The sequence below is a fragment of the Pongo abelii genome, chromosome 1, assembly GCF_028885655.2.
Source record: "Pongo abelii isolate AG06213 chromosome 1, NHGRI_mPonAbe1-v2.0_pri, whole genome shotgun sequence".
Lineage (NCBI taxonomy): Eukaryota > Metazoa > Chordata > Mammalia > Primates > Hominidae > Pongo > Pongo abelii.
This window is the reverse complement of record NC_071985.2, coordinates 173311541-173336301: the sequence shown is the minus strand read 5'-3', so window position 1 is coordinate 173336301 and position 24761 is coordinate 173311541. Positions and strand designations below refer to the sequence as shown.

General features: G+C 38.3%; 1 protein-coding gene and 1 long non-coding RNA gene across 2 annotated transcripts in view; one reads left to right on the top strand and one right to left on the bottom strand.

Annotated features, from left to right (window-relative positions):
• LOC129050801 (uncharacterized) overlaps positions 1–10449 on the bottom strand; it is a 37561-nt gene extending 27112 nt beyond the window's left edge. The window contains exons 1-4 of the long non-coding RNA XR_008514608.1: positions 9856–10449; positions 5898–6055; positions 5261–5464; positions 2564–2655 (exon numbers count right to left, since the gene is read on the bottom strand). This is a non-coding gene — a long non-coding RNA (uncharacterized LOC129050801). The remainder of the gene's footprint in view (positions 1–2563; positions 2656–5260; positions 5465–5897; positions 6056–9855) is intronic.
• Positions 9744–24761, top strand: part of HOOK1 (hook microtubule tethering protein 1) — a 58393-nt gene continuing 43375 nt past the window's right edge. The window contains exons 1-4 of the mRNA XM_009249644.4: positions 9744–9904; positions 10130–10273; positions 16913–16998; positions 23847–23919. Of these exons, the coding sequence (XP_009247919.1) occupies positions 10211–10273; positions 16913–16998; positions 23847–23919 (222 nt within the window). The 5' untranslated portion in view covers positions 9744–9904; positions 10130–10210. The remainder of the gene's footprint in view (positions 9905–10129; positions 10274–16912; positions 16999–23846; positions 23920–24761) is intronic.

Below are 24761 nucleotides of genomic sequence, written 5' to 3'. Positions count from 1 at the left end.
TGCTAATGTGATACACTAAGCTCACAGTATAATCTCTTCCAAAAATAGTTGAACCAAATCTGATCACAAAGAAACAATCCAACAAATCTACTAGACTCTTCAAAAATGTTGCTGTCATGAAACATCTCTGTCTCTCTCACAGACACACACACATGCATACACACACACACACACACACAGAGTGGAGAACTGACCTAGATTAGAGGAGACTGAAGCAACATGCCAAATACAATGCATAATCCTGATTCCTTGACTTTGAATCCCAGAAAAAAAGAGAAAGAAAAAAATAATTGTGGACAATTAGGTAAATTTAAAGGAGTGCACATTACACAATACTATTATGTCAATGTTAATTTTCCCAACTATATAATTCTATGTAATTAGATAAGAGAATGTTCTTCAGAGATATATACTGAAGTATTTAAGGGCTAAGGGTAATTATTTCTGTTACTCTTGAATTATTTATATGCATCCCTCTTTCTCTTTATCTCTCTATCAATGTGGTAATTATAACATAAAAATGGACTTTGTACATTAAAAAAATACAGCCTCACAGGTAGGCCAGTTATTTAATCCGAATGGCCAACTTAATTATTCTTCAGAAAAATTTGAGGTTTATATGAAAAAATGGGTAAAAATAATTCAAGCTCATCTTCAGATACAAAATGCCAAAAGCTTAGCATATTCAAGGGCCCTGACTCATTTACTGTAGTCATGAACCTTCAGTCAGTAGATTCTTCAATAGGTAATCATTAATTTCACTCATCTAGACACAATGGATTTTCTTGTTTCACCATGTTGAACAAAAACAATGTTGACTCCCTGAGGAACTATTTCAGTAACAAGGGAAAGTACAGAAACTGCAATGATTGAAGAAGGATTGTATATGTTATATTTATTTGCAATCATTGTCTTTAAAAATCAGCTCTGATCTCCCCAAGGATGAATCTCTTCTTCACATCTGGAAAGAGGTTTTCTGAGGTATGCAATTTATTAGTTGTATGAGCTTGGGTACCTCTTGATGCATCAGTTCCCTCATCAGTAAGATAAAGTTGAAAAATATTACTTACTTTATCAGGTTGTTAAGGACAAATGAATTAGCGTAAGTGAAGTACATTGAATAGTCCACAGCACCTAATAAGTGCTGCATGTTTTAGCTATTATTTTTTTTTATAGCTTTATGATTGGATATGTTCTCAGTCACCAATTGTGTTTATACAAAACTTTTTTTTTTTGAGATGGAATCTCGCTCTGTTGCCAGGCTGGAGTGCAGTGGCATGATCTTGGCTCACTGCAACCTCCACCTCCCGGGTTCAAGCACTTCTCATGCCTCAGCCTCCTGAGTAGCTGGGACTACAGGCACACGGCACCATGCCTGGCTAATTTTTGTATTTTTAGTAGAGATGTAGAGACGGGGTTTCACCAGGCCAGGATGCTCTCGATCTCTTGACCGCGTGATCCTCCTGCCTTGGCCTTCCAAAGTGCTGGGATTACAGGCGTGAGCCACCGCGCTTGGCCAGAAAACTTTTTTTTTTTCTTCTTTCAGACGGAGTTTTGCTCTTTTTGCCCAGGCTGGAGTGCAATGGCATGATCTCGGCTCACCACAAGTTCTGTCTCCCAGGTTCAAGCGATTCTCCTGCCTTGGCCTCCCGAGTAGCTGGGATTACAGGCATGCGCCACCACGCCTGGCTAATTTTGTATTTTTAGTAGAGATGGGGTTTCTCCATGTTGGTCGGGCTGGTCTTGAACTCCTGACCTCAGGTGATCCGCCCGCCTCTGCCTCCCAAAGCGCTGGGAAGGAAATCTTTTTATAGTGGCAAGTCCTTTAATGAAATGTGCAGCTCCCTCTTTTCTGTATAAGGATAGGTCCTACCCAGTAGTTTTGTTTTTCATTATTTCTTGGTCGTTTTGTTTTAAAGATCTTTGGGGAATATTCCCAAATCACATTAGGAAGTACTCATTTACTGGGTTAAATCGTTTCAAACATTTTACTAGCCATGAGCTTCAAGGAATTTTCTGCAAGAGCGTTTAGTAAACCCTTTGCACATCTTTCCTGGCATTCCGGAACATTTTTGTTCTTTGTTCTTATAGCCCAATTTGTTAATGCTTATGATTAAGAAGCTCCCTTTTCTGGTGTCCATAAATGATCGAATAAACTTCTTCCCTCTAACATTTTGATGTTTTAAGATGTATTATATTATATATAAGTTATCCTTATCTAACACATGGAGGGAAAGCAAGATATTCTAGCTCCTTCGGCAGATATCACTTCAATGTATTTTCAACTGATATACATGTGGAGGCTTCAGAATACCACATTTTGTAATGACAGTTTCAAATGTATTTTTCTCAAGTGATAATAAAATATAATCACTATTTCTAACATAGTGATCTCTATCATCCTTAAACATTATGTTCTTATTAAACCTGTGAAACCAGTCTTGTGAATGTGATTGTATCTATTTTCCATACATATAATGTAACTAAATAATTTTAATTTTTAAAATATTAATTTTCAACACACCTAAAAACAATAGGAGCAGCCAGGCATGGTGGCTCATACCTGTAATCCCAGCACTTGGGAGGCTGAAGCAGGAGGATTGCTTGAACCCAGGAGTTTGAGATCAGCCTGGACAACATAAGAAGACCGCATCGCTACAAGAAATGAAAAAATTAGCTGAACATGGTGGCACGTGCCCGTTGTCCCAGCTACTCAGGATGGAGAGGTTGGGGGGACCACTTCAGCCCAGGAGTTTGAAGCTGCAGTGAGCCAGGATCATGCCACTCCACTCAAGGGTGACACAGTGAGACCGTGTCTCAAAAACAAACAAACAAACAAAAACCAATAGGAGGTACCCTTTGTTATACTGTAATTCTTGCTTTTTAGAGACAAACATCTGTGGATTAAATGGTTAGACACTCACTATGTGTCACTGTTTGGTCTTTGTTTTAAAAACCTGCTTACATGGATTAGAAGGATTTTTGTACATAAAAAATAGGTCACCAACTGAATGAGAACCGTGGATCATCTCTTCTAACAGAGTGTAAAATGATGACAGGTCTTGTGATTCACTCAGATAAACTGAGATATAAACTCCATGATTTATACGTTTAAATGATACTTTAGATTGGTTATATAATCAGTACATTTTTACTAAATGCCTATTTTTACTTGTTGTTTTTAGGTATTTGAAAATAAATGCTACATTTACCTTGCTATTTAAATTTTTTCTCATCGGAGTTATTAAGGACAAGATAAATTATGTGCGATTATGTTTGATTTAGAGCTTTGGGGTGAGTTTACATATGCTTAATAAATGAAATGGTTACATTTATTTTTACTTAATAAATGGCAAGCTAAACACTCTTCCCTGTAAGTTTAAAACACAATTGATAAGATTACTCTGTATTGTGATTTATCTTTTTTGTAACTTTTGTTTCCCCAGGGACCCGTCTTAAATCCTCCAAGGTGTCATTCATTTAGTTATTTGACGCTAAGCCCCTACATGAAATTATAACTATGGCTAAAATCCTTCCTCATTTTGGAGGCTTCTAATCCAAGAACCAAAGATGCCAACATTCTTCCTCTGTGACTATTTTAACTTTGTGGTTATGATACCTATTGCCACACTTTCAGTCATACTTGTCCACACTTAAACACCATGCTTTCCCATTCTGAGTGATGGGACCCTCATCCCCACCCAAAGCTACTGTGGTTGCTACTGCCGTACAGAGTATATTGTGGTGTGCTGCCTGGATATTTCCAGCATCTTGGAGTGCTTTCAGAAGACAGCCATCAGCCATCAGCCTTCTTTGTGAATTGCCTAGGCTGCCACGTCACCTCTCTAGGGCAGCCCACATGCAACGAATGATTTGTCAACATGGAAGTGTACAGACCAACTCCCTCATTCAAACTTGGAACAACTTGAAAGGACCATTCCAGCTTCAGCACTCCCCAGGGATAAGTCAAGACTTTCATTGAGCCTGCACCACAACCTGCTTTCTCCCTCTGCCCACTACTTCTTCCTTCCCTCCTCTCTCACAGCTGTTATTCCCAAGAGCATTTCTTAATAACCCTCCAACATGCTAATCTCCATCTCAGGGTCTACTTCCTGGAAAATCCAATTTACAACAGGCTGCAATAACAAAAGTCCTTGAAGTTAAGATTTTTTTTTTCTGTTTATGGTACAATTTTAAAATCCCTTGCTCTATGGATGCGCATTCTCTAGTGACAGAGATGCCGTCTCCCTTAATTTGAACTTGCACTTGGCTTCAATTTCTCCATTGAATCCTTAGAGTAATCTCTCTTTGGGCAGCCCAACAGGTTGGCAATAACATCTCTTGGAAGTAAAATGCATTAAAAGGCAGTTTCATTAAGTGATATAAAATCCATGTAACTCAAGTCTTCAACAGCCCTAAAAGTAAAATTTCCAGTATCTCATACAGTTCCTAAATTAATATTAATTTCATAACAAGAGTGAGTTTCAAGCCAGTGTGAAAAATAAATGAATATTCATTTTTACACACAGTGGGAAGGAATCCACATCCTTGATCACCTTTCTCCAGTCTCTACCTTAATAGTTATGCTGGCTGAAAATATCCATAGGATATTTGTCCCTATCTTCGCAGTCCCATTACCTAAACGTTCAGATCCAAGTCAATTATGGTCAAGGTTGTTCCATTAACAGAAAGCTAAATCTTACCCATACTGTCTGGGATTGGTCTTTCTTCCCTAAACCCTAGTATGGTATTTGTTGGAGCTCAAATACACCTTGGGTATTTGTGCCCACTGTGTTTACAGGTCTAAGAACAAGGAGGTGTTGTAAAATGTCAATTTTCATTCCTGTCTCTCTTTCTGTGACTCTGCCTAGGGCATATAAATCTCCTCCCTCAGGGCCTGGAAACTTATTATTCCAAAGTACCTCCCAGATTCTGAAAACTGTCACAGCTGCTGCATTCAGCTTCTTCTGAACTTTGATGTTGACTTGAGGTAGCCTGAGTTTGCTATTTGCTATAATTCTTTGCATATTTGATCGCAGACCACTCTTGTTGGCATCATCCAGAAAAGCAAACTAATCCCTGTGGTGGATCTCATATCATTCTGGCTACCTCTGTCTTGGTTGCTGAGATTGAGCCTATGTTGCAGTTCTTTCCTTTCTCCCTCTTTCTTCCCTCCCTTCTTTTATGCCTTCATCCTTCCTTCCTACCTTCAACATTTGCAGGACATGTGTTTGGGCGTCTGTGGAAGGGGAAGCTTTACCTAAACAATGCTGTCAGAATTCTCTGTGTGTGGGTTCAATAATTTCCTTCAGGAATGAATGCTTTGCTGCTGATGTCCAGTTGCACTGTTTGCTGCTGGCATGATCTCTCTACTAGCATGACTGCAGGAACTGTATGTCTAGATCTGCATCTGTCCAGGTCAGAGTCTTCTAGCTGATATCCATTCTGAGACATTCAGGGTTACCTAGAAATCAGCAGGAAAGCCTTAGAATTCTCAATTTCTTCATTTCATCACTTGTATGTGTAAGACACAGATATCTTCTTTACAAGTAGGGCCTACTACAGTTCTATTTAAAGTGCCTAGCTAGGGATTTTCTCCTCTTATCATTTATCTATTTATTTACAGACCAACTCAGAGCCTAAAATCTCTTTCTCATCCTTTCTCTCTAACACACACAAAAAAGTTTGTTTTAAGTAAAAAACAAATATCCATTTTGATGAAATTGGAAAATGTAAAAAGATAATAATTACCATGAATAACATTTACTAATATTTTAATTTTTTTTCAGGTTTCTTTTCAGTGCACACATGCACACACACATGTGTGGTGTAAAGAATAGCTAAAATGTGTTGAGCAACTACTATAAGCTAGGATTTATATTAAGCATTTTACATACATTTGACGCTCACAACAACCATAAGAAGTCACGTGGAAAGAATTGGTTTTGTTTTTGTCTGCAGGCATCATTCCTCCTTTCAATGGGCAACAGCTCTGTGATCTTGCCTTAGGTCTGCGATCTATGTGGGGCAGCCAGTGTAGGTGCTCTATCTTCTTCTGGGAAAGGGTTAGACAAAATCCCAAGACAGGACAGTCAGATGCTCCCCCTGGAATTGGCATCTTGAACAGAATGACTGAGAAAGTCTGAGCAGCCATTTTATCCTACTCATCCAGGTGGTGGTATCCTGAAAAGACTCCCATAGTTTTTGCTACCTAGATCCAATGAGCTATTTTGGGACCTGCACTTTCCCATGCTGGGTTCTTCAGCTCTTCCTCTGAATCTGTGAACCCTCTTGTATTCTTCCAAAAACATTAAAAAAAAAAAATAAGCTACCAGGTTTGGTTTCTCCCACTTACCACCAAAAAAATTCCTAATCAATACAGAAATACACAGAAATATATTAGTATTATCCCAGCTTAGAGAGACTGAAACTGAGCTTTAATGAAATTGTCATTTGCTCAAGATCACCCAGGCAATAAGAAGTGATATCAGGTCTCTATAACACTAAACTTTGGGCTTAATTTTAGCCAACTCTCTTCTCAATGTCCCTCTGTATGGATGCATACACATGCACGCATGCGTGGGCACACATGTGTATGTGTGCATGTATTCGTATATATATTCTTCACAGTTGAGATTCTACCATATTCATAATTTTAAACATTTTCAGGCTTTACTCCTTTTTCGTGACAATAAAATCATGGTAGAAAATTTCAAATTCACTGGAAATTACAAAGAAGGTAAAACTGACCCATTATTCCAATACCTAGACATTATCATCATCACTATCAACATCTTGGTATATTTTCTGTAGTCTCTTTCTTTTTTTCTCTCTCTGGGGATGTATGTATACAGTATATATACACACACCCAGGCACACCCAAATAGGGATCCACACATAAATATATATTTACATACATACATTTATTTATTTATTTATTCAAGGTAATGACGGGGTCTCACTATGTTGCCCAGGCTGATCTCAAACTCCTGGACTCAAGTGATCCTCCCACCACCTCAGCCTCCCAAAGTGCTGGCATTACAGGCTTGAGCCATTGCACCTGGCCCATATATTTATGTGTATGTTGGGATCTATGCTGTATGCACAGATTGCATAATGACTTTTTTCTTAACGTTATGTGATAAGCATTTTCCTGAATAAACTTATTTTAAAATATTTTAATGCCTATGATACATTTCATTGTATAAATATAACTTACTGTGTTTAATCACTTCTCTTTCAGACATTTAATAGCTGTTTCTTTTCCTTTTTGCTTGATAAATAGTACTGCAATCAACAACTTTGTTGGCATATGATTATTTTCTTAGAATAGATTCTGAAAGTGAACTTATTGGCTTAAAGACTTTGAACATTTTAAAGGCTCTTGATATATATTGTCAAAAAACTTTTCAGAAAGATTGTACCAATTTATAATCCCACGGCTAGGGTTGAAGAGTTGGTTTCACTCAACTCCCCAAACATAGATGCCAACTTCTAAAGAATTGATGCCAATTTAATAGTTGGAAATGATAACTCATGTTGTATTTGGCATTTCTTCTAAAGCCTTTTTTTTCTGATTATAAAGTAATATAAGCTAATTGTAGAAAGCCTAGAAAATACGGAAGATTAGAAAAAGTCATTTTTCATTTGTATATAAATATAACAACAGTTTTATGATTATTCCTTTGTCTTCTTCCTGTGTATATATTAAAATACATAAATAATATTTATAATATTGAGGTCATATGGCTGATACTTTCATCTAAATTTTATTTAATAGTATACATTGTGACAACTTTCCTGAGTTATCAAATATTCTCCAGAGCACTGAATCTGCTGTAAAATATTTAGCCTTTCTTGCTTATTGGGCATTGTATCAATCGATTATACAATTGATCAATACATAGCATTGTCATACATATCATTGTTCAAAGCCTCCAAATGCACTTCAGATGACTTCAATAAAATTTATGACTGATGCAGAATAAATTGGAATAATGGGTTTAAATGATATGGATATTTTAAAGTTTCTTGATAAAAATTGCTAAATTTTTCCTTCCCTGATAATTTACTCTCTATAAAGTACAGAAGCGTAACTTAATTGCGCCCCCCCGTTACTGTCATATAAAATAATTCATGAATTATTTTACTATGAATTATTTTACTGTCATGAATTATTTTATTTGAGAAATTTGGTGACTTGTGGCTTTCAGTGATAAATATGTTGAGAAGTTCCCATATGTATAGATGATAATAGTAACTCATATTTACAAAGTTTATAATTTACATTTACCATGTATGTTTACATTTACCATGTATGTTTACATTTTAATTACAATGATCTTAGGAATGTGGAGGTTGGGGGCTATAGGAGAGCAGCCAGTGGGGAATAAAGTCAAGATTCAGACCAGGTCTTCAATTCCTAAATCTTGTAGTTTTAATTAAATCACATTACCAATGTACCTAGTTCCAGCATATAAAGTGACTCCAGAGGCGTTAAGAAATTTCTGGAATAATGTTAAGGGAGTCAATAGCAAACGTACGTACTGTATTTTTAGAATGAGACTGATTTACACTTGGGGGCTTTTAGTTGCAGTTGTCCATCAGTTTTAAACTTTCAGTGTCTAAATATAAAAACGCAGCAATATAAAAAAAAGCCAGCTGTTTTCTTACTCAGAGCATGAATTGATGAGTTTATGAATGAGTGAAGTGACAGCAAGACTAAGAATAGTCTAGCCCTATTCAATCACCTAAGCCATCTATCAATACCTTGGAGAGCTTCCAATTTCAGGTCACCTCCCCCGACCCCCCTCCACCCCACAATATTCTCAGAAAAAGCAAATTTTCAACCGCCAAAGGAAAATGGATACATTAATATCTTCCATGTTTTTTAAAACACTTCGTTTATTTTGCTACTTGAAAACGGTCTTCCCTTTTGCCCCATGTAAAATAAAATTGCTCATGATCTATGGTCCCGTGAGAGCTTATTTAAGGAGCATTGACGGATTTTATTTTCCTTATAAATGTGGCACATTTGCCACGTGTGCAAATGAAAACATCCCTTTCCAATGAGTGCCTAGGAGGAAATCAGCTCTTCCTTCCTCGAAGAGTTTTAATTCATGGGTATGATCTATTTCTTTCTTTCTTTGTTTTATATATTTTTTAGAGACAGAGTCTCGCTTTTTTGTCCAGGCTGGAGTGCAGTGGTGTGATCTCGGCTCACTGCAACCTGTGCCTCCCGGGTTCAAGCGATTCTTCTGCCTCAGCCTCCTGAGTAGCTGGGATTACAGTCATGTGCTACCACCCCCGGCTAATTTTTGTATTTTTAGTAGAGAATGGGTTTCGCCATCTTGGCCTGGCTGGTCTCGAACTCCTGACCTCAGGTGATCCACCCGCCTCAGCCTCCCAAAGTTCCAGGATTACAGGCGTGAGCCTCCTCGCCCAGCCGGTATGACCTATTTCTGAAGACAATGTGGAAGCAGAGGGTGGGCCTCCACAGGTGTAGCCAGGCGGCGTGCTACCGCGAAGAAGGAGGGAAGACGCCTGAGCCCGGCCGGTGCCCTGCTGCCCCTCTGCCTCTTCGGCCACTGGGGCTGTGCAAGCATCAGCCTTGCCAAGCCCCGCCGCGCACGCGCGCTCGCTTCCCGCGCGCAACCTCCCGCCCCCGCCCTCACTGCACCTGCCAGGTCATAAACCTCTTCCCACCCACTCTCACTCTCTCCCCAAGGCTCAGGCTTGTCTCACGTTGATTGGTCAGAGCCCACGAGGGCACGTCCAATCAGCAATCCCCCCTGCGCAACCTATCCCGGTTCTTCCCGCCCCCGCCCCGCCCCGCCCGCCCTCCCGGGTACCTACCGTCTCTGTGACTGGTGCGCCGCCAGGTCACTCAGGGCGGCGGGGCGAGGTGTGCGGGAGTGGGCAGGACGTGTGGGAGGAGGGGAGGGGTGGGAGAAGGCGGGGCTCAGGTGCCTGGCAGCGAGGCCGGGGCCCAGGCAGGGGAGGGGGCGAACGCTGGAGCGAGGCGGGGGCGGGTGAGGAGGGGGTGACGCCGGACACGTCGACAGCGCGAGGGTTAGCGCGTGAGCTGCGCGGGTCGGGCCTGGTACCGAGCTTTCCTGGGGGTTAGCAGGTCGTGGACGCCGGCTCCTGGAGGAGCGCCGGGAGGAGGGAGGTGAAGGTGTCCGCGGCGTCGTCGACAGCGGCGCCGGCCATGGAGGAGACGCAGCCGCCGCCGCAGCCTAAGCTGCCCCTGTGCGACAGCCTCATGATCTGGGTGAGTGCGAGGAGGCGAGGGGGCGAGGGGGCCGAGGCGAGGAGCCTGGGGCGCCCGGTTCTCCCAGGTGAGCCGGGGCTACCTGCACAGGGTCCCGGCGCTCCCTGCCCTTCTCACCTCGTGTCGCCCTTGACCGAGAGAGTGCCACCTGCGGGTCCCCGGGCAGGTGTGTGGGCGCGGGTTGGTGTCCGGGGGTGGAGGTAAAGGAAGCTCTGGGAGCGTAACAGTGGAGGCTGTGGTCTCAACCAGAGGATTCGACTTGCCTGGTGTCCCTAACAGCTGGGATATGAACCAAGCACCCATCCTCTTTTCTCCCCGCTGCCCCATTTTCTCCCCCTGAACAGCGCCCGAGCCCTCCACTTTCTGGATCTCCGACTCTCTTGCCTTGGTCCGCTTGGGCGTGAAGACCCTTTCCGAAACCTAACCCTGCATCCTCAAACCACCTTGCTCTACCTGGACACAGGTGACCAGGAAGTGGCTGGCTGTTTTAGTTCCCGGACCGGTGCTCCTTCAGGACTCTAGAACATCCGATTTTGTAGAAGCCGCTTCAAAGAGATGTTTGTATTTCCCGTATGGAGAAAAAGATGTGCTGGGAGTCGGGGGTCGTTTTCCCTTTTTCTCACTGGCCCTCTCCTCCTCTAAATGGACAGCATTTTCTTTAAAGAAAATGAGTTGACATTTTTCTTTAGGATTTATCTGTGTTTAGGATTTTTGTTAATTTGTGTTGGGTCTGGACAGGCATATCTGTCCCCAGATTGTTCAATATTCCAGTCAGCAAAATGACATCCCACCTCTTAGAGTTACTTAGATATCAGTGCTGGCATTCAGGTGTGGTTCTTAACCCATATTGAGTAAGGATGGTGTTTGATGGGCCACAGGGTGCTGTTGATGATGCTCATCCCAAACCAGTTGTTTAGTTGCGTGTAGGGGAGTGTGTGCAGAATGGAATGTAAACAGACGGGATCAGGAGGCTGTAATCGGTTGAGATTCCCTAGTGATCTAATGCATCTAATTCCAAAGAATGAGAAATCTAGGTTTATGGAAATGTGTGAAGCCTATTGGAAATAGCCATAATTTAAAGCATTTACACTTTGTAAGTAAATAACTTTTGCTTTTAGTGGAATGCAAATATTTAGGGTTTGTGAGTTAAAAGCAATTAGCTAACTGTTCAGCTGAATTTTCATTTGAAATAGGTATTGGGGTGGAAGTGCTGTGTTTAAGACTGTCATAGAAACAAGGCAACATTACTTTTAATTATTTGTTTTGTTAAAACAGACTAATTAAAGGGTGTATCCGAATCTGCTACATTATTGTAAACCTCAATTGACTGAAGTGTTAAGCTCAGTCTTTATGATGTCATTGACTTACATGTGAGGTGGTGGAGAAGCACAGGATTTTCTTTTCTGTTGTAATATTTTAAAATATTATGTGACTGTATCCACTCTTTTAACCGGAATTTATTGACTTCCAATGTTGAGCTAGGCACTGGGGAGGACCGGAGTGGTAGCCAGAGCTGTGTGTAATTACAGTGGAAGATAAAATTCCGTAAAAGCTGCAAATATATTGTAAACCAAATGATAAGGAATCACAGATAACAGAGTAAAATTGGTCGTTTTCTTCAGTCCTCTCTTGGGCTGCTGAGCACTGTGGAGAAAATTGAATGACCGTGCAAACTGTTGCCTCTACTAATGCTGTTACTGTCAAATGCACCTTTTCTCATAACATTGCCCATACTTAAGAATAACCAGACAGTTTCTTTCACATTCCTCTTAGCAAACCTTTATCAGTATTCTACCTGAGCCCCCAACTCTTCTTCCTCTCGGGCAAATGACCACCTCCTTATCCTTGGCTCTGGCTTTAGACTGCATCCCTTCCACCTCTTCTAAAACGTTATAGTATCATTTGTTCCCTTTCTGTATTTACAACTACTTTTTCTCCATTGGCTCCTTTCTCTGTATGTATAAACTTGCTGAAATAGTCCCCTTTTTTAACAGAGAACAAAGAGCCACTACTCCATGTTAAAGTCATACTGTATTTCCCCTTTCCTTCACAGTAAAATTTGAGTTGTTTTATTCTCACCCTTTATGCTTCAGTCTCATTCAGTCTTCAACCCACTACCCTTGAGTTTCTTTCCTCTAAGACTTTCACTTCATTATCTGTTTGCTAAATCCAGTAAGTGTTATATTGCCATTTTCTTACTTGATGTTTCCTTTGTGAAATTATCTTGTCTTGGTTTCTGGTTATCTTGTCTGTTGCCTTTTCTTTACCTCTTTAGATGATTTCCAGTGAAGTTTACTGTCTTTTTTTTTTAAATTAACTAATTATTTTTGCCTTTGCCAGTAACCGCACTGTTGATCTTACCTCACCTACCCAACTTTCTCCAAAGTCACCTCAAGCAACACTTCTTCAAGCTCATCATGCTGCATTGACTTTCTATTTGTTGAAGAAGCTAAGCTGTTTTAATGCATCAGGGATTTTTTTCCCTCTACCTAGAATATTCTTTCTAGTTCTTCCAGTGGTTGGCTGCTTCCATCATTCAGGTCTTGGGTCAGATGTTGCTTTTCAGGGACTCTTTGTTACAACCATTTCTAAAGTTTGTCTCCCACCCTTATCCCACTGTAACCTGTTAACCTCTTTCTGTCTTATCTATAACACAGTGCTTTCTAAAGTAATCCAGTTGGCTTTTGGGATCAGAGCTCTTACATGACCTATTTTCTGCTCTGTCCCTAGGAGAACACTGACAACTATTGCCAATAAGACACCAAATCAAAGTGGTGATAGTAAATATCATTGCCTTGGTTCTGACCTCAGAGACTAGTGTTTCATCATTAAGTGTGATATAGCTTAGTTTTTTATAAATACTTGGGAGTGAATTTTTAACTGGGTCATAGAGGACTGTTGGATTTCAGCAAGTAGAAATCAGTGGAAATTAGTTCTCCAGACACAGGGAAGAGACACCAGTAGTAAAACAAATGGTCTCCTTTGGCTATAGATTAAAGGGAGATAGTGGAACATACACATTTGTCATGATAACCCCGGCCCGGAGATAGAAGATTAAAAAAAGTTATGATGGGGCCAAATCATGGAGCTAAGACAGTTGGGAATAACTCTTCTTTCAGCGCTAGGAGGAGAATGGAGCCAACATCAACAGAATTAGAGAAGTCATCAAGAAAAGTTAGTTATGTGAAGGAATGCCTCTTGTGGCAATTTTTTAAATATTGCATTTTATGATTTGGAACTCACTGTCTTAAAATAATTGGCTGTTAGAAATGTTGTACTGCTACTTAGCAGAAAATTCAGGGCAAAAGGGTAAATGTGGGCATCATTTACATGTTGGAGGACATGTATGAGAGTTTGAAGAAATGTTTGTATAAAGATAAATTTAATTCTGCTACTTGGCTCTGTGACATTGGAAATTTGTTTAATATCTTTGGACCTTACTTTCACCAATAAAATTAGAAGTTTGGACCAAATATATTTAAATGTTTTTCTTGGTTCTTGCATTCTTTGACAGGCAGATGAAGGAAAGAGTAATAATTAATATATGCCCAAATTTAGAAAATTATTAAAACTTCAATTATTTTTATGAAGATCTTAAAACTCAAAGCAATGGTTGTTTTTTTGTAATGAGGAGCTGGAGGAGGAGAATATGAAAATAAAGTTGATCCAAGATTGAGTTTTTGTTGGCTGTCGGTTGTGAAAACCCCATTTTCCTTGATTTCTGTGACATTTATATTAAAGTAGTTTAGGAACAGCATTTCCACATTTCTGATTATTTTATTTAGAAATATAGAAGAAAGTAAGGTAATTATTTGCCAGAACACTGTGTTTAGCGATAGACACCTGTGGAAACCCTGTCTGTCCTTTTTGGGTCACTCACTAAAAAGACTTAAGTTAGAAAGAATACATTTTCTTTTGTCTGCTTTGATCTCACTCGCCCCAATAAGCATTTTTTTTTTTTTTTTTTCCTGAGGCAAAGTCTCACTCTGTTGCCTAGGCCGTAGTGCAGTGGCATGATCTTGGCTCACTGCAACCTCCACCTCCCGGGTTCAAGGGATTCTCCTGTCTCACCCTCCCTAGTAGCTGGGATTACAGGCATGTGCCACCACACCCGGCTAATTTTTGTATTTTTAGTAGAGACGGGGTTTCACCATGTTGGCCAGGCTGCTCTTGAACTCCTGACCTCAAGTGATCCACCTGCCTCGGCCTCCCAAAGTGCCGGGATTACAGGCATGAGCCACTGCGCCCAGCCTGCCCACTAAGCTTTTTAATTTATTCACTGTTCTTGGTTGTAAGCCTTTCAATTGAGCCAAATCAAATTACATTGTTTTCTAATTTATTTTGCAGCTATTTTAAGAACTTCTCAGAGACACTCCAGTGTCCATGGCAGTAAGGAGGGGAAACTGATTTTAATCCGAACATAGTGGTCATGGAGGTAGTCTCTTAGCGTGTGTACCTCTTATTTTGCCTAGTATTCGGTGCCTCTGAAATTGTCCTTTTAAAATCATGAATCGTGTCAATTTTGTAAAAAGTTAATGATGTAACTTCTAAGTTACACATTAAAAGTTAATGTGTAAGTTAGAAGGGCTGAAAAGTGGAAGTCACGGTTTATTTTCCTTTTAAAGATGCCCTAATTCTTGGAGTTTCTCTTCCCCGTACATCCACCCAGTTGCAAAATCCTTATTTTGTATTTTAAATATTCCATTAATTCGTCATGTCCTCTCAGTCAATATTATGCTGATTCCCTCTACTCTATTTTTGTCATCAGAGCCATTGCAGGAACCTTCTGACTGGTCTGCCTGACCCAAGCATAAAGCTACTCTGTGTCACTATCTGCTCTCCAAAATATGCCAAAGAATGTCACTCTTCCTTATTACTTTTCAGTGATTTTTCATCACCCAGAGCAGTGGTTCTCCAAAATTGACATATTTAAGAATCAGTTGGGGATTTTCTTATTTAATATGTCTAGAGATTCTGATACATATTGTTTCTAAGCCCTATACTTGGAGAAACCCTGACTCATAGCTAATGTGCTAACAGCTGTTGAGCTTATGCCACATGCCAGGCCCCGATATAGGTATATTTGCTATTTCACTTAATTCCCCAACCATCTTGTGAGGCAGAAACTACTCTACTGTTTCCCATTATGTAGATAATGCCATTAAGTGTAAAATAAGTCCAAGCTTCTTGTCATGGCCCTTTGGAGTCCTGTCTCTTCAACCCTGTTGGTTGTCACCCCTTCCCCAGCCTTCTTTGCACTGCAAATCCAGTGATACTGAGCTGCATGTTCCCTAAAAATAATATCTCTTCTCATGTATCTGTACTTTTATCATATTCCTATTTCCTGAAGCTTTTTTTCCTTGACTATTTCTTTACTTAGAAAATATGCTACTCTTCCCTCTAGACCTTCCATTCAGAAATCATCTCCAAGAAGCCTTTCCTAAATACAAACCCTAATTAGACTAGTTGACACCCATTTTTTGCAGAACATTTTATGCATACTGTAATCATGGGACTTACCATATTGTCTAGAAATGATTTATGTCTTTTCCTCCTCTCCTTAACTTTTGACTGAAGCTTTAAGGGTAGAAACCTGGTGATTTTCCATTGTAGCCCCATCATGTACCACAGTGTCTCACATAGTGTAGGAGCTTAGTAAAGTGTCTCTGTGTGCTTTGAAAGTAACTGGCTAGGTTTACTTTGCTGGTATCATTCATCTGTGTTGTGTTAGATAATGGAGGTCTGAATCTCCAATTGCCAACTCTGAAAATATACAGAACCATTAAAAGTGAATTATGGCGGGAGAGAATTTTATTGGATTAAGATAGTAAAATGGTAAACTAAGAAATTATTAGTGAACAGTGAAATGGGTGAGTATGTGTGGGAAAAGAGAATCAGTATATTTAACTTAAGGTGTTTATAGGTTGAGATTACATTTCTAGAAAGTTTATGATCCATTTTAGCTATGATGTAATTTGCTCTACATTTTTTTCTATCTCATATTTGCTTATTGTAAAAAGAGGTTATTATTCCACTTCTCTTCAATATATACATGAATATTTAACAGATATATGTGAAAAGTTAGTATACCTAAAGCCAAAATAGATGGAAACAGCTTGACATGATAGATAGACCTTGATTCTTCAAGACGTAAGGCCAATTTTTAGATAGGAAACAGAAGTCCTGTCTTATTTCAGAGCTCATGGATAAACTGTAAGTAGCTTTAGACTTGACATTTCTAGCCTTTGTTTTTCTGTCAAATGATATGAGTGAAATTTTAAGTTGCAAATGTTGGGTTATCTTTAAGTTCTTTTTCTGATGTTCTGCTAAATATAGACAAAACACAAGACTAGAGTTATATACCTGGCTTTGTATTATTCCAAATTATGTATTACTTATGCGTGGCATCAATGTGATGTCTTAGGCATGATTTTGTGAAATGTTTAGTTTATTTTTATAAAGTTACACCGCCATAGAGACATATTAGCATAGTTCCATTTGTTTGTCTGGGTCTACATTTAAACAGAACAGGACGATTTTTTTTTTTTTTATAGCTGTTTTCAGTTTGTGTTTGCATTTTGTAATGCTACCTTGTAGGTATAAAGAAGCAGTAAGATCATTTGCTTTATGTCATTTTAGCTGCAGACATTCAATACTGCCTCACCTTGTCAAGATGTCAAACAGCTGACTAGTGGAGTTGCCATGGCACAAGTTCTTCATCAAATGTGAGTAGTGGTCAGACTCTCCCTGAAAAGCATTGTAAACCCAATAAATACCAAGGAAGAAAACTTGGACTTGAATTCCAAAGGTTGTTGCAACTTTATCTTACCCAGTGACATATTCAGGAATATGGCACCAAGGCATTCTTGCAGCTAGGGAACAAAAAGTTTACCACCTCATTATTCCTGGCTTGTTCATAGAGATACATCTTAACCGGATATGTGATCAGGATTCTCATTTATTCAAGTTAACTTATTTTAAACTTGTTATGAGCATGTTCACACTATTTTAAAACTATAAAAGAAACAAGTTAATGATATAATTGCTTATGGTGTTTTCTTTGGTTGTACTGTTGTCATTTTAAGGTATCCGTGCATGGAGATTATTATCTTAGAAATTATTGAAGCATAAAATATTGGATTTGGAAAAAAATTTTTAAAGTATTAAATTTTAAAATGTATTTCTGAATTAATAGTAGTAATTTATGAGTTCACCAATAAGGAAATGAGGAATGAATGAAATTTGAAGTCACAGGTACTGGGAAACTTTAATAAAGTGGTTGTGTTTAGGCTGGACCCATTTTATGTAATCATATAATATCAAAAGTTTCTAAATCCATTTTTCCCCTAATATTTGCCAACACTGTGTAAGGGTTAGGGTTACAGTCTATAATATGAGCTGTACCCCTAAATAGGACAAACAAGGCCAATTCTGCACTCACAATTTATTAATTAATAATTATAACAACTTCATATTAGCTTACTTTAAGACTGGAATCCTATCTCGGCTTCACTGTTTTATAGTCAGATTATTTGTCACCATCATCTTACAAAGATTTGCCATGATTTACATTGAAAACCCTTTAAAACAAAAATCCTATGCCTGTCTTAGAAAAACAATTAAAATGATATAAAAATCCTACTTATTTAGAATCTTCTAAATGAGCTCTTGCAAATAGACTGATTTAATGGTTAATTTATGATTAATACTTTAAAAGACAAACTTAACTAACATGTTAACTTTTGAAGAGGTTGACAGTTATTCTAAAATATACCTTACTCCCGTTCTGTCTTAAAAATATTTCTTAAATGTTTTATTGGCCGGGTGCAGTGGCTCAAGCCTGTAATCCCAGCACTTTGGGAGGCCGAGGAGGGCAAATCACAAGGTCAGGAGATCCAGACCATCCTGGCTAACACGGTGAAACCCCATCTCTACTAAAAATACAAAAAATTAGCCGGGCGTGGTGGTGGGTGCCTGTAGTCCCAGCTACTCGGGAGGCTGAGGCAGGAGAATGGCGTGAACCTGGGAGGCGGAGCTTGCAGTGAGCCGAGATCCTGCTGCTGCACTCCAGCCTGGGCGACAGAGCAAGACTCCATCTCAAAAAAAAAAAAGTTTTATTTATTTATATCTTAATTGATTTTGAAATGATTTAATTCTTCAGAGCCGAACATTCTGGACATAGTTCTTTTCTGATGATTTGAGAAAGTCATCATTGTTTTTTGTCACTAGAATTTATGCTTTGCCTTCTGCTCATCATGCTATGTTATGAATATTGGTGTAGATGCAGCAATGTTGTGGTTGGTATAATGTAAGGCTGGTATGCATTCACTTATTTCAACAGTCTCATTCAGAGCTGTCCTTTCTATATGTTTTGGTGGGCTTTGGTAGCTTTATGCCAGAATACAATAAAAAAAAACCTGTTTTTACCATGATGTGATGCATATAGCTCTTTGACCTCCTATGCTCTAGCACTGGACCTGATGTTTAGAGTAGAGTCAGTAAATTTTAGCTAATTTTTCCATGGTCTGTTGGATTATGCTGTTAATGCTGATCTTCCGTCTCTATGCTTTTTCTTTATTTCTTCTTTCTTTTGTCTGTAACAGTCTTCTAAGAGCTTTTCTGCAGGAAAAATAAAATAATCAGAAATTCTCTGTCATCATTAACAAATGGCCAGTGCCCTAAAATAAACCCTAAATATGTCTCTCTTTCTCTCTCGCTCTCTCTTTGCTTCTTTCACTTGATTTTATATGTTCTTAGGTGTCTGAGCCTCCTTATCATCCAGGGGCTACTTTTTATTTATTTTCTTTTTAAACTCCTTTCCAGTTTTGGAACTTTTCAGAAGTCTGGATCCTGGGTAGTGAGACATAAAACATACATTTTTCCTTAGTTGGACCAGTATGTCTTATTCCGATTAAAAGGTTAATTTTACCATGTTTTTGAACACTTCAAAACACTTTAAATATGATATATATATATATATATATATATATATATATATATATATATATATATTTTGGTTTTTTTTTGAGATGGAGTCTTGCTCTGTCACCTAGGCTGGAATGCAGTGGTACGATCACAGCCCACTGCAACCTCCTCCTACTGGGTTCAAGTGATTCTCCTGCCTCAGCCTCCTCAGTAGCTGGGATTACAGGCTCATGCCACCACGCCTGGCTAATTTTTGTATTGTTAGGAGAGATGGGGTTTCACCATGTTGGTCAGGCAGGTCTTGAACTCCTGACCTCATGATCTGCCCACCTTGGCCTCCCAAAGTGCTGGGATTACAGGCGTGAGCCACCGCGCCCAGCTCAAATATGTTATAATTTTTAACATATTGCATTGATGACTATTGTGGCTGACATCCTGTCACATCAGAATTGTTACTGAAGGTAAGAAGAGAAATTCTGCTTTTTAAGGAAGCAACAAAATTTAACCAATAGTTTTTTTCTATTTACTTGAGGCAGATATTTTTCCAAATAGTAATATCTTTATAAAGTGGTGTCTAAACTGTTTAACTTAGACATGAAGAGTCATGGAGTTATTACTAGGGTTCTACAGTTTCTTAATTATTATCTTCAATTTGAATATGTAGCACATAACTCTCTTTTTCAAATGCATGTAGGAGCTTCAGTTATTTTAAAAACAGATGGGAAATACTATACAACTGTATTAGTTTCCTAGAGCCACTGTACCAAAGTGCCACAGACCAGGTGGCTTAAAACAGCAAAAATCAATTCTCTCACACTTCTGGAGGCTAGAAGTTCTAAATCAAGCTATTTTCTGGGCTATGCTCCTTCCAAAGCTTCTAGGAGACGATTCTCCTTTGCCTCTTCCAACTTCTGGTAGTCCCAAGCATTCTTTGGTTTGTGGCAGCGTATCTCTACTCTGTCTTCACATGGCCATCTTACCTCTGTCTGTGTCTCTTTTCTTATAAGGGCACCAGACATATTGGATTAGGGCCCATCCTAATTCGTTAAGACCTGATCTTACTTTTATTACATACATGAAGACCTTATTTCAATCACATTCACAGGGGTTAGGACTTAAACATATCTTTTTTGATAGTACAGAACAACTGTAAATAGTGCATGCTGTATCTTCAAAAGAAAGACTTAGCTTCGTCACTTTAAGCACCAGTTAACCTCTCTGTTCCTATTGTCTTTGACTAAACTTTTTTTTTGTAAGAGGGAGAAGAATGAGACAGATAATGTAGGATATTCAGAGACCTTAAGAATCATGCATTTATTTGCTTATTCATTTAGCAGATATTTGAGCATTTAACATGATAAATCATGATAGCCAACATCTGAATATTTACTAAATAAAAGCATCATTGTAGAACTTATTTGACTTTCTTTCATTTAAAATTTACTAGTTTAGTGAGGTAGATGTTATTTTTACCTTCAATTTATACAAGAGGACAGAGGTATAAGTAATTGAAATTGCTTTTGGAAGTTAAATGATGAGTAAATAACAAAGCTAGGATTTGCATCAGTTTGGTCTGACTCCAAGTTCAGTGCTCCCAACCAGCTGTAATCATTGAAATGTATTGAAGCCATCCCAATAGATTTTTACTTCGGAGTATTAATAAAATGAAAGTCAGTTGTGTATAAAGTATAGATGGATGTCCACATAAGTATGGACATAAAGTGTAGATAGTTATGTTACAGTATAGATAGATGTCCATGTACATATGGACATCCATCTATGGACATCTATCCATGGACATACTTACATGAACATCTATCTATACTTTATACCCAACTGTCCAAAATATAGACCACAGTTTGATAGGTTAATAGAGAAGATTTCTGGATATTTCAAGAAGAATAGGCTCTGGGTATACATTGAAGTGACACAACTATATTGTTTATAGTAACTAGTAGGTATTTCTTACTACCTGAATTCAGTTGGTAAAACTGTGGAAGATAAATACACTGGATGGAGTTAAAACGTAGTAATTCTTACTTAGTTTTATTAGAAAATAATTGGACCATATTTTGGTTCATTAGTCCTGTGTCCCCTTTCTTATTTGATATCCCTTGAGTGTTATTGAAGTTCTGGGAAATATAAGAAAAGGAGCTAATTATTGGGGGCCAAGACTCTAAGGCCTGTAGAGGTTGTAGAGGTTGCAGTGCAAAAGGAAAAAAAAAAAGAGATGCCCTGAGATTTCTGAGGTTGGAGATCAAGTTTAATAGTGGAAAAGGTTGACTGCCATTATAGTTGTTTGAGAAGGGTGAATTTGTGTATAAGAAAGCAGGAGATATATTTTTACTAAGTTAGAAAGTATTTCTCTGGGCTAAAGTTGATTTGAGATAGAAAGGAAGATGAGGAGGAATGTAAGACAAAAGGAATTATCTTGGAAAAACTAGAGAAAAATACATTAACATCTAGATCCAATTTCTAAAGGTAATTATAGCATAGAATCATATACTTGGATTTTTTTAGGGTCAGTTAGAAGACTGGGGTGTAGTCAGGGTTGTCCAGAGAAACAGAACCAGTAGAGGGTGAGTGTGTGTGTGTGTGTAATCTATGTCTCAATATACACACATGTGCACACACACACAGATTCTTTTTCTTTTTTTGAGACAGAGTTTCGCTCTTGTTGCCCAGGCTGGAGTGCAAAGGCACGATCTTGGCTCACTGCAACTTCTGTCTCCCGAGTTCAAGCGATTCTCCTGCCTCAGCCTCCCGAGTAGCTGGGATTACAGGCATGTGCCACCATGCCTGGCTCATTTTTTTGTATTTTCAGTAGAGACCAGGCTTCTCCATATTGGTCAGTCTGGTCTCGAACTCCTGACCTCAGGTGATGTGGCCGCCTCGGCCTCCCAAAGTGCTGGGATTACAGGCATAAGCCACTGCGCCTGGCCCAAGATTTTTTTTTCAGGGAATTGGCTCATGTGATTGTGGAGGATGACAAGTCTAAACTCTGCAGGGTAGGCCAGCAGGCTAGAGGCTCAAAGAGCAGCTAGAGTTGGAAAGCCATCTGCTGGCACAATTTGCTCTTTCTTTGGGGGAGTTCAGCCTTTTTCTTAAGGCCTTCAACTGATTGGATGAGACCCACCCACATTATGGAGGGTAGTTTGCTTTATTCAAAGTCTACTGATTTAAATGTTAATATCACCTAGAAAATATCTTCCCAGCAACATCCAGATGGGTTTTTACCAAATATCTGGTTACTGTGGCCTAGCCAAGTTGACACATAACATTAAACATCACAACTGGCATAACTCTTTTGGTTAGGACTTTTTATTACTTAGTCTGATATAAAAAGAAAGTGAATTGGACAGTTTTGACTCATTAACTCGATTCATTCAGTCATTTCAAGTAAATACCTGGTTAGCAGTATAGCATTTACACATTTAGATAAATTGTTTCGGTAATTGCAGACTTGGCATCTGGGAATAGTTGAGCACAACTAATATTAATCTGCTCAAAAGAAAATGGTTATGTACAATTATTATATGTTGATTATGAATAAAAAATAAAATGATTACAAATTCCAAATAAATGAATTGAAAATAGTGAAGCCATTTTTTTTTTGGTTATCATAGCCAGAAGAGTTATCTTCTGGTTTTAGAACATATGAGCAGAAAGGTTTCAGTTTTGCATTCTTAAATTGAAGTTACAACCTTGGAAAAGAAGCTCTTTAATATTTCCCCTATTTTAGTTGCCATACTTGTAAAGTAAGAATTTAGATGAGACCTTTAAGACTTCTTCCAGCATAAACGTTCTGTGATTTTGAAGTTGTTTTACCCTTAGAACATTTATCACATTCTCCTTCGAGTATAGTTATTTGTGCTTTTTACTTTTCTCCTTTAATAACTACTTCTCTAAGAGTCAAAAGGGTAAATTATCTTCATATTAATCTTGCTCAATTCCTTACTCAGAGAAAGCATCTGATTCTGATATTTATTTAGAATATAGTCAATGTAGTTCACTATATATAGTCAAATGTTGTTCTTCAAAACCTTATTAAATACACAAAAATTTAGTATAGCAAGTCTTTGTCTTGGCCATCAGTATCAATATGGGACTTTGCTTTTCATTAAAACTAAACTTGACTTTGTAGACTTCTCATTTAAACTCATTCTGCTTAATTCTACTCAGTTGAATAGATTAATTTTGGGCCTTGCCATATGCTATTAATAGTATCACTCAGGGCAAATTACTTAGACTCTGTCATCCTCAATTCCTTAAATAGTAAGACTGGAAATAATAATGGAGTATTTGCCAAGTTACCATCATATTTAAATGAAATAACTTGGAACAACATCAAGCACAGTGCTTGATATAGAGTAGACACTCATTAAAATGTGGGGTTTTTACCTCTTCAGGATTGTGACTTTTGCATCTTCCTGGTAGCAGGGCACCTAGCATTAAATATTTAGTAAATGTTTGTTAAATTGAAGGTGCAAATAACTTAAATAATATGATAAATTATTGCTATATAAGTAATATTCAGTATTGTTATTAAGGATAGGCTTTAAGACATAAAGTAACTTTCTCTGTTGGCTCTATTTAATTTTGTTGTGTAATAAAAACATTTTCATCTTTAGTATTTTTGTTGTTTCAGTGATGCAGCTTGGTTTAACGAATCTTGGTTAAGCCGAATTAAAGAGGATGTTGGGGACAACTGGAGAATAAAGGTATGCAGAATAAATGGGAGAAGCACTTGATCCAAACAGTGGTCCTAAAGTTAACACTAAGTTAACCCAATCTTTTTTTCAAATTAACTTATAGTACTTTTTATTGTGTACAGTTTGAATTTTAACACATGTATTCTCTCATGTAACTACCATCATAATTAAATAGAAAATATTCCTATTAACCAAAAATATGCACTTCAGGCCCATTCTCTGTTAATCCCTACCCCCAGCCTTGCCCTAGGTAGCTGTAGATCTGTTTTATGTCACTATGGAGTTCATTTCTGGAATTCTGTATAAATTGAATCATAATAATATGTACTCTTTTTGTCTAACTTCATTCACTCAGTGTAATTTTTCAGTCTCATTCATGTTGCCTGCATTAGTAGTTATTTCTTTTTTTGCTAAGTAGCATTTCATTAGACTGATATTTTGTGGTTTGTTTAGCTATTCACTTGTTGATGGATGTTTGAATTTTTATCATTTTTGACTATTGTGAATACAACAGCTACAGACATTCATATATGAATCTTTGGATAGATGCATATTTAATTTCTCTTGGGTGAATTTCTGAGTGGAATTGCTAAGTTGTGTAGGTATGTGTTTAACCTTATAAGAAACTGCCAAACTGATTTTCTATTTTTAAGTCAGTTTTGTTGTGTCTTGTAGGACATTTGTTTCATATAGGATGTGTGATTTGTTGATACACAGTCCTTAACTGAATTACTGTGCTAATAATGTGCTAATAACTGATATTTAATGATGTTTCCTTTTCTTTTCCTGCTATCGGTTATTTGTGTCTTTTGAATTTATTTTCCTTGATAAGTCTGGCTAGATGCTTTTCA